Genomic DNA, 10,547 nt, shown 5'->3' on the forward strand with positions numbered 1-10,547 from the left:
GGGGGGAGGGGGAGGGGCTGGGTCTGGGGCGGGAAGGACACAGCCGTCTCCTTCATCTCCATCCACCTCAAGCCTGGATGTTTCCCGGTCTTTTCCCTAGCTTTGGCCACTGTAGCAAATGGCCCCTTCCGAGATACCCGTGGGAGGGTAGAGTTGCTCAGGATCCCTGCCTGGGGTCCCTCCTTCTAGTCCTTTTGGTCTCATAAATATGGCACCTCTTTTCGGAAACTCAGACCACTCTCCGCCCTCCTCCCGCTTTCTCAGTCTCAGCTGAGACTGCCTTCTCTTGTCTCCTGGCGATTTTCACCCACTCGGGGCACGCTGTGACCCTCTCGTTCTCTGTGCACTGCCCTGCAGCTCATCGTGGACCTGACTCAGGAGCGGGACTATCTCCAGGCCCAGCACCCGCCCAGCCCGGTCAAGTCCTCCAGTGCCGACTCCACCCCCAGCCCCACCAGCAGCCTCTCCGGCGAGGACAAGCAGCACCTGGCTGTAGAGCTGGCCGATACCAAGGCCCGGCTGCGGCGTGTCAGGCAGGAGCTGTGAGTTCCCCGGCTGTTTGTTACCTTTGTGTTCTACAAACAAGCACAGGGGTGTGGGTCACTCACACGTGTGGTGCTGCCAGCCACAGTGCTCGGACACGGGCTCTGAGCTCAGAGTGTTCTAGGCCTGCACTGGGAGGGACGGGTTCCTCCTGGCCTTCAGGGCCCCTGCGGTGTGGCTAACAGATCAGCTCTCCACACGCCAGGCCCAGTGGGGCTACTGACCACACCCTGTGTTTCCTTGGCTGGAGGGAGGATGCGCCTCACCCCAGCTGGCGAGCCTGAGTTTCCTGCAGCTGGTTAATGCCACATGGCCACCACCTGGGGAGCCGCTTGCTTCACACTCCCCGCTCACGGGCTCACCTGCCCAGCTGTGAAGTGAGGCAGCTGCGGCCGGAGTCTCCCTGCCTGTCTTGCACACTCAGAGGAAATCCTGGGTGGTTGTGTGCACGTAGTTTGAGGGCAGGTGTTGAAAACTTAGTAAAGGATTTTGAATCGGGGTCAATTTTGTCAGCTCTGTAAATAGAGCCCCTCCCCACCCCAGAGAGCCAGGTCCCTTCTTTCTTCCCCGCCCCGCCTTGTCTCCGGAAGCTGTAGCCTGCTTCCAGGGCTTGCCCAGGAAACCCCTCTTCACACTCTTCATCTCGAATGCCCTGCAGGGAGGAGAAGACAGAGCAGCTTGTGGACACCAGACACGAGGTGGATCAGCTGGTGCTGGAGCTGCAGAAGGTCAAGCAGGAGGTGAGGGGAGGCCCAGGCCGTGTGTCCAGGGTCCTGGATGCCCAGTAATGTGGCTCGAGGGTCAGGAATGCAAGATCACAGTTTCCAGCAGAGCTGCTGAGCCAGCTGCCCTGGGAGCTGCCGAGGGGGTGACTTTCCTAGTGACAGCCTGTGGAGACCCCACATGATGGCACACACACGGAGCCCCGGGACTCTCTGGAGACAACACTCTTTGGGGACTTGGCTCTTTGTTCCCCATGCAGAGGGATGTCTTAGCTAGGTCCTCTGCCTCTGTCCACCTTGCAGAACATCCAGCTGGCGGCGGACGCCCGGTCTGCTCGTGCCTACCGAGATGAGCTGGACTCCCTGCGGGAGAAGGCGAACCGCGTGGAGAGGCTGGAGATGGAGCTGGTTCGCTGCAAGGAGAAGCTGCATGACGTGGACTTCTACAAGGCTCGCATGGAGGTAGGTGGCCCGCCGCGAGGTGAGTGTGGTGGGGCAAGGCTTCTGGCGTCCTCGGGCTCTCCGGCAGAGCGTGCAGACTGGCCTGTCCTTGGAGGGTTCTGGGAGAGGCACCATCAGCCCTCCACAGCTGGTGCTCTCCTGCCCCTCAGCCCGTGCACACTTCCCCGAGGGGGACCCTCTTCTCCTTGCTGGGGGTTGGGAGGGGTCCAGCTAGTCGTGGAGGCCAGTGATGAGCCTTCGTGCCACTGCGAGGACCTTCTTTCTATTCGTTTAGCTCTTTCTCATACTCAGATGTGCAGTTTCTTTTCTTCCTTTATTTTTTTTTTGAGAGATTTTTGCTATAGGGCGCGTGCACTCCCCAGAGAGACAGAAAGCGAGAAATAACCCCCAGGGGGGATGGCCATGCTGCAATCCCTTCTCCTCTCGGGATCTTGGGCACGCACGCACACGCACCTGGCGTGAGTTTAAGCCACTGGGTCCAGGACTCAAATCATGGTTGACTACATGGGAGTCCAGTGACATAGCCATTATGCTAACTGCTGGTCCCCAGATGTGCAGTTTCTGAGATTAATCTGCTGGGACTCTGTTTTCTCATCTGTAGAGTAGAAGTTCTAATCCTGCTTCATGACGTTTAAAAGGTGAAAGGGTAAAAATCTCTATACGGTACTGGGTGCTTGGTCAGGTCCCATTGCAAGTCTCAGCCTATGGAGGCCGCTGTAACGGCATTTATTTTAAACATATGGCGGTCACGGGTAAGGCTAAACTGTGACACAGACCCAGGCGAGGCCACTCGCCCTCGCAGCATCAGGACCCTCTCTGCTGAGGATTTGGGGATTTCGCTCCTGCCACCCCTCTGGAAGGGGTTCTGTACTGGCTCCAAATCAGTCCACCCAGAGACCTCAGCTGGGTGAGGGCGGGATGTCTACAGATTGAGTGGACAGATTTATTCGATGCTTAAAATCCTTCCTTTCTCCTTGCTGGCCGGGGGGATTTCTGAGGGGCCTGGACACAGACCCGGGGGAACCGTGCTGTCCCCCCTTCACCATGGTATGGCAGGACCAGAACTCAAAGTGCTGTCATGAGCAGCATGCACTGGCATCCCTGGGTCACAGGAGGCTTTGACAAGGGCCTGATTGTTCCTCAGACCACTCGGGCATGTCCCTGAGGAATGGGAGCAGAGGAGTGACTCTACCGGCCCCTCCCTGAGAAGGTGCCTTCGGTGCCATGTGGAGGCAGCCTGGTCTGGGCAAGGGGCATGGTGGAGACACCAGTTCTTGGCTTTGTTCTGGAAACGGTCAGCTGGCCCGCCCTGCTGATCATAGGAGCCATAAATCCCAGCACAGACACGGTCTGTGCGAACAGGACTCCTCGCTTACTGGAAATGCCGCAGCGGGGAAGGTCACAACCATGCACGAACCACCCCGGACTGTGGCCTCGGCAGTTCCTCCCGCATACCGGGGACCTTGTGCAGGCCCGAGACAGGGTCACAGATGTGACTTCCACGCCTTACCCCATACTCCGTTTTGTGGAGAGTGGGCGTTCCGGGACCCGTCTCTGTCCTGGTCTTGTCCGAGTGTCCTCGTCCCATCGCACGGACACATCTTCCCGGTGCCCGCACGGTACCAGCCCTCCCCAGGAGCAGTGCGAAACAAGTGCGCTATCTGTGCATGGAGCTTCCAGACCCTTAGAGGAGTCTTGTCTTCTCCATATTCTCAAATGGTGTGCTCCTGTGTGGTCAAAGCAGTGTTGTGCCCGCATGGTACCAGCCCTCCCTAGGAGCTGAGGGTCGAGAAACAAGTGGGCTATCTGTGCATGAAGCTTCCAGACCCTTAGAGGAGTCTTGTCTTCTCCATATTCTCAAATGGTGTGCTCCTGTGTGGTCAAAGCAGTGTTGATTAGTCCGTGGTGAAGTTACCGTGAGGGTAGGAGTACGTTAAATGTTGCATTCATTTTACCACCAGAGAAGTAGTGCCAGTGTGAGGTGTCTGCGGGGCAGGTGGTGACGCAGACAGGTCTGCCGACGCTGGGTGGCTGAGGCAGGCTGATGGACTGGGCCTGATCGGTTCGGTTCAGGCCACTGCAGAGGGAGAGAGTCACACACTTCACAGATGCCCGGAGTGTCGCGGTACCTGGAACTCTACCCGTATGGGTCTGCAGAGCCGAGGGACCAGTCTGTGGGTGAGGTGTGGCCAGAGGCTCCTAAGAGGACGCAGCCCCTGAGGGTGGGGGTTGTGTCTTACGAGTGCACACACAGGCCTGGCACACACGGGCTCTTGGTCGTCCTGGCGCGGGCGCAGTGAAACCCATCGCTCTGCCGTGGGGAGACGTGCAGTGGGAGAGCCGGGGGATTCTTTCCTCTGGGACGGGAGACAGTGCAGGTGGGAGGCTGGGAGAGCAGAGAGAGCGAGGGCTCTGCCTCCACACTGGCTCACCACCACGTCTGGGCTGCTCGTCTCGGTGCGGGAGGAGAGACAGGTGGCCAGGCGTCCTCCCCGATGGGTGCCCGTCACCAGAGGGAGCCTGCGGTGGTGCCACATGGGAGGAAAAGGTAAGGACTGGGGTTCAGTGCTAGGGTGAGGGTAATTTTGACATGGAACACAAACCTGTGTGGCTGCTTTTTGTGTGTGTGTGGTTCCTAGTCTAGTTTTCATAAGGGCTAAAACAACACACAGGAGGGCAGAGTGGGCACCCCCTGGACCAGGAGGAAGCATGGGGTGGGTGCCCGGGGTGGTCCTTGGCGTCCCTTTGCAAACAGCAGTGTTCTGCTTGCACCACTGGGGCAAGGGGTTGGAGGGTTGTACCACAGCAGGTGAAAGCAGAAGAAAAAGGCCTGGAAGTTTCTCCCTCCCAGGCCTTGTTACTGGTTGAAAATTCCCAGTGAAGGAGAGGGCAGATGCATCCTTGCTGGACGCCTGGAGCAGAGTGGAATGACAGCTTTCCCCAGGCCACGGCTCCTAGGCAGGGCCGGCCTCGAGGCGTAGCCTGAGAGGCCAAGACCCCGCCAGCCCCAGCTTGTCGCCAGCTGGCAGGGCGTTGGGCAAGTCTCTCCTCGGTTTGTCAAAGGAAGGAGTAGTCCTGGGGTCTCCGAGACCCTCAACGTGCCCTGGCATCCCGTGGCTAGGGGCACATTTGCAGTGAACTTAGCTTCGTGAGCCTCTCTCCCGTGAGCCTCTCCCCCAGTGAGCCTCTCCCCCAGTGAGCCTCTTGAGTGGAGATGGGACCCCCCCCCCGAACAGAGCAGAGGGGCAACCAGAAGGAGGGTGAGGGTCATGGTCCAGGCCCCAGCCCGTCAGAAGCTGAGGGTGGGGCTGACAATGGGTCCCAGAGGGTGTGCTGTCTCTCCTGACACACACGTACTGCCCCCAAACCCGTAGGCCCACCCTACGATAACCTAGTGGGGCCCAGATCAGGACAGGGTGGGAGTTGCTGTGGGTTTGGGCTCCCTGCCCAGCTCCACCGGGCACCCCCCAGGCCTCTCCTGGCCCCAGCAGAGTCACCCGCTATGCTGGGGTCCCCACGGCGTCTCAGCTGTCTCAGTCATCTTCAGGAGCAGCAGGTGCTCAGGGAGCATTTGCTGATTTGAGTCTGTGCTTTCAGAACCCCAGGACACTGCTGCCTTTAATTTAACAAAATGAAACTTGGGCCGGCCTCACAGCCGGCTAAGAGAGCCAGATCCCCCTCAGCTGACCTTGGTTCACATTCCAGCCTCAGCAGCTTGAAAAACACCCCAAGCACAGGGGCATGTGCCCAAATCCTGGCTGGATGGAGAAGTGGAGGAGGAACGGCAGGGGGCCACGCCCCACTGGGGAGTGCTCCCTCCCTCCCTCCCTCCCTCCGTCTCACAGCCTGTGTGCCCTCTGGCAATTTAAAAAAAACAAAACAGAAAACCTTTCCCTTTCCACTTCTCTGCAACTGTCTCAGGCCACCCAGACCCTGGTTCCCTTTGCACTCAAGCCTGTGTGAACCGAGAGTCTCTTCCCTCCTCTCTACCCCACCCTGCGGTCCAGGGCTGTCTCCAGCTGCTTGTCCGCAGCCACCCTGGCAACAGGCGCCCGGCCCCAGCCCCCCCCCCCCATCAGGCAGTCCTTTGTGCACACCCCCCCCCCAGTCTCTCTGCATCTCTGGCCTTCCTCTGGATGTCTGCCGTGCCTCCTGCCCCTTCCCTCAGCTGTGATGTATAGACCGTGAGATTCTGGAAGGTGGGGCCTGTGCCTTACGGACCTTGCATCCTCTATGCCCAGCATGTTGCCTCACTCAAGGGTCAGCAAAGTACAGGCTGTGGGCCAAACCCGGCCCCTCTTTCAGTTTTTATGAATAAAGTTTTATTGGAACGCAGCTGCTCCCATTTGCTGTCTCGGCTGTCTTGTGCTAGTCCGCCAAGTTGAGCTGTGACAGAGGTGCAGCGAGCTGAGCTGAAGATACTGTCCTGTCCCTCACACCCCCTCGCTCTGGCCCAGAGTCGGTGCACAGGAAGCTTTTAAATGAGCCATAGTGACAGCATTTATGGAGCCTCTTCCACGTGCCAGGAACTGCAGCTGAGCTCCAGTGACATCGCTGCGTTGACGCCTCATAGTTGCCCTGTGAGGGTTACAGGAGCTCTTAGCTCCTCCCACTTTGACAACACTGAGGGTTAAGGAGTATCTCACCCACAGCACAGTTGCTAAGCAGGTGGCCCTGGGATCGGACATGACTGCCTACCTCCAGGACTCGGGTCGCCTGCCAGGAGGTGAAACGAACTCCAGCCTTCACAAGGAAGGAGGAAGTGGGGGGGAGGGTGTAGGAGAGCAGTGACAAATGTTTGGCGGGAGGGAGGCCTCTAGGGGACTGAGCCTCCAGGGGTTCACACCACAACAGACATCCCGTGCTAGGTGGGAAACGCTCGAGGCCAGGGAACCAGGAATTCCTTGAACGCAAGGGTGTCTGTTCCGCCCAGGACCCCAGGTTTCTGTGGGGTCTTGATAAGGTCCTGCACGCCAGCGAGTTGAGCAGGATGGACCTGACGTTTGGTGTAGACTTCCGCTCCCACCACACTCCTCAAATCAGAGGAAACAGAAACAGGTGGGTTGGGCCAGCCAGTGGTGTGGTGGTGAAGGCAAATGGATCTCATGGGGCCAACTCTGAAGTTCAAGCCCTGGACCCGGCAGCTTGAAAATCACGCTGGGCAGATGTGCCCAAAACCCCAAGAAGAGAATGGAGAAGGATTACGGCGTGACCATCCCCACTGGAGGGTGCTTTCTCGCTTTCCCTCCCTCCTCTCTGTCTCTAACGTGTGCATGTCCTAAAGCAAATTAAATATTTTTTTATTTTTATTTTCTTTTGTTTTTGTGGGTTTTTTTTTGGTTTTTGTGTTTTTTATGTGTGTGTGTGTGTGTTGTTTTTTTTTTTTTGTTTTTTTGGTTTTTGTGGGGTTTTTTTTTTGTGTGTATTTTTTTTTTTTTTTTTGAGAGGTTTTCACTATAGGGCACGTGCACCCGCCAGACAGACAGAGAGAGACATAGAGACAGAAAGTGAGAAGTCACCCCCCCAGGGGGGATGGCCATGCCACAATCCCTTCTCCATTATCCTCTCGGGATCTTGGGCACACACGCACACACGCCTGGCATGAGTTCTAAGCCACCGGGTCCGGGACGCAAACCGCGGTCGACTACGTGGGAATCCAGCGACATAGCCATTACGCTAACTGCTGGTTCCCAAGCAAATTAAAAATTTTAAAGATCAATGAACAAAAGCTCAGGTGTGAAAAGCTCATCTGTGAAGTTTAGGGGCGTCAGTGACGCTGGCTGAGCAGGGGGTATTTCAGACATTCTCCCAGTGTCGCCCTGGCTTCATGCCCACCTTGGAAAGGAGGAAGCCTGCCAAGGTGAGAGGTCCATGGAGGGTGGCCGTGGCAGACCTGAGAGCCACACCCCACCATCACGTGCCTAATGGCCACTCCAGGTCACCATGGCGAACATGATATGCAATTCTTGATCCACCAGGGAACATTCCCCAGGTCTGGCCTATGACTTCATCAGTGTGGCCCCTCAGCTGTTGGCCAGGCTGGGTCAGGCCTTTAAATAGCGTCCTGGCTCAGCTGAGGTTAGGGCCGTGGCGGGGAGTGCTGGCCGTGGCCTCTCTCCCCCACATAGCCCTTGTGGTTTCTTCCAGATCAGGCTTCTCACTTCCAAGGTGGGGTGGGGTGCAGGGCAAGTTGAGGTATTTCTGTTGTTTAATACACGGCGGAGGTTGAAACCGCCAGAGTCGGTGTGTGCGTAGTAGTTAGAAGCCCTGTGCTGTGCTCCGGGCAACTTCATCCTTCCCCGTTGGACGTCTCTGAGTCCAAGGCCCACACCATGTGCCACCGTCACTGCCCTGTGGCGTGATCTGTCCAATAAGTGTTCTCAAACAGCATAGAGACAGGGCTGCCCTGAGGAGCCCCCAGTCGGGGCAGGAGGACTAGGCAGCCCACTGTTGCCTCATCGCTGACCCAGGGGACACTGGGAGCCCACTGCCTGACGCTAGGGCAGCTGGAGTGGATTTCCAAGCACTTCTCACAGGCGGGCAACTCAGGCTGGGCCACAGGCTGAGGAGGTGGTGGTGAAGATAAGAGGTCAGCCTACGCTGTGGTTGCCCAGAGTCTAAGAGCGATGATACTGGGACGTGCTGGTGGGTAGACCCTTTTGGCACTGGGTGAGAACAGAGGGGGCAGCGGCCAGATGAAGGCTGGGCTGCCGTCTGCTCGTACCCCTCAGTGTGCCCCAGTGCACACCATTAGCAGCCATCTGGGGGGCTCTCACCCGTGTGAGCCCTCTGGGGTGGGTGTTCAGGGAGCTGAGTAAAGCAGAGAGAATCCACTGGACCCTGCTGACCCCCAGCTTTGACCCATGCTGGCTTCATGACTTCGGGCTCTTTCCTTGACTTGCCCGTCAGTCCATCTGTAGGAAGGGACTGTCCTGCCTCCCTCGGAGGGCCACTGTGCAGGGCCAGCCACAGGGCAGACGCAGTCTCATGCAGGAGAACCCTTCACCACTGCCAGGGTTTGCTCAGAACCGCCTCCACTGACCGGAACGCGTGTGGCTGCCCCTCCACCAGGAATCTCGGAGTGTGGCTCGTTCAGGAAAGTGGCACCTAGCGTAGAAGCGGAAACTCCCGGCCCCATCTGCTGTCAGAACCTCATGGGTCAAGCCTTAGAAACCCGCCGAAAGCAGCAGACGGGTTCCCAGTGTGTGCTGTGTATATACCGAGGGAGGCCGATGAGCGCTGGGAGGAGCTCAGGGAGAAGAAAACCCAGGGGGCCCTTAACAAGGAGAATAGCCCAGGCCGCCTTCCTCCCTGTGGCTGCCGGGTGCCCGGCACAGGTGCAGAGCCTGGTGGCCCCCGCTGGTGCACATCTGCCTGGCTCAGCCATGGTTCCTCCGCCGTGCTGCACTCTCCCTGTCTGAGGTTCCCATTTCCAGGAAACAGCCAAGAACTTTGTTTTACTGAGCGTGCTGTGAAAAATATTCAGATAGGGACTGCATAGAATGAAAGCTCCAAAGAGCCATTTTTTTTCAGGACCCTGATGAGTGGCGCGCATGTTGAGTGGAGAGACACAGACTCGACCTGGGACTCTGAGACAGACTCGCGGCCTCCTCTGGTCCTTGTTAAGGAGTCTGGGGCTCAGAGGGCCCACGTGAGTCAGTGGAGTCCACTTGTTCGTCTACTCGAGGTCATGAGTGTCAGACCTCCACACCATACCCCGTGGTAGACACTGAGAAGACGTTGCTTCTCGAATTTAAATCTTTTTTTTTAATTGCTAGAGCATGTGTGCTCACCAGAGAGAAGAAAGTGTTCCCCAGTGGGGTGTGAGCATGCCACAGTTCCCTCTCCTTCATGTCTTCCTCCTCTTGGGATTGTGAGTTTCCAAGCACACACACTCCATGCGTTCCTCGAGCCACAAGGACTGGAGCCTGAACCGTGCAGTCAGCCGTGTGGGATCCAGCCACCTCAATTCCTAGGCCATGGGGCCTGTCCTCAGTAATTTATTTTTTTTCTTCTTTCCTTCCTTCTATTTATTGATTTTAAAATTACTTATTTATTTATTTATTCTTTTAAATTTACTGTAGGGCACTTATGCTCACTAGTGACAGACAGGGAAAGTGAGAAAGCAAGCCTCTGGGTCTAGGACTTGAACCACCATTGGCCATGTGTGAGCCCAGCACCTTAACCACCATGCCACTTTCTGGCCCCCCCTAAATATTTTCTTAATTCATGGATTTTTTTCCTTTTAGTTGAGAAATCCCACTTGTCCTTGCCTAATGAAAAGGGAGACAATGATTCCAAGCAGAGACAAAACTGGCAGCGGGCTCCCCTAGGTGATGCGTTTGGGTTCGTCCTCCCGAAAGAGCTTTGCTTTTAGAATCTCGTCCTCACGACCCGGCGCCTTTATCTGCGGGTGCTCATGTGTTCTGCCGACAGGAGCTGAGAGAAGATAACATCATTCTCATTGAGACCAAGGCCATGCTGGAGGAACAGCTAACTGCTGCGCGGGCCCGCGGGGACAAGGTCCACGAGCTGGAGAAGGAGAACCTGCAGCTCAAGTCCAAGCTTCACGACCTGGAGCTGGTATTGGCAGCCCTGCTGCTCCCACTGAGGCAGACTGGGGCGGTTTCGGGGTTGTGCTTTGCCCCTCTCTGATAGCTTAGCTGCTTCCGCCACCTCCGGGGACTCTCCCTGCTGAGACTGTGGGCTCAAGTGGGCACGGCGAGGACTCGGCTTTCCTATGCTCATCTGTGAGGATGAGTGTACGTGTGTCTTCTGCGAGAAGGGACTGCGGGTGTTGGTGTAGGCTGGGGGGGGGTT

At 57.2% G+C, this 10,547-nt stretch overlaps 1 protein-coding gene across 1 annotated transcript in view; it reads left to right on the forward strand.

Moving 5' to 3' along the window:
• Positions 1–10,547, forward strand: part of CCDC88C (coiled-coil and HOOK domain protein 88C) — a 153,143-nt gene that overhangs the window by 89,073 nt on the left and 53,523 nt on the right. The window contains 3 exon segments of the mRNA XM_027775504.1: positions 1,202–1,283; positions 1,569–1,727; positions 10,164–10,310. Coding sequence (XP_027631305.1) covers positions 1,202–1,283; positions 1,569–1,727; positions 10,164–10,310 — 388 coding nt within the window.

This window comes from Tupaia chinensis, unplaced genomic scaffold, assembly GCF_000334495.1.
Source record: "Tupaia chinensis unplaced genomic scaffold, TupChi_1.0 Scaffold000568_1, whole genome shotgun sequence".
In the NCBI taxonomy this organism is placed as follows: domain Eukaryota; kingdom Metazoa; phylum Chordata; class Mammalia; order Scandentia; family Tupaiidae; genus Tupaia; species Tupaia belangeri.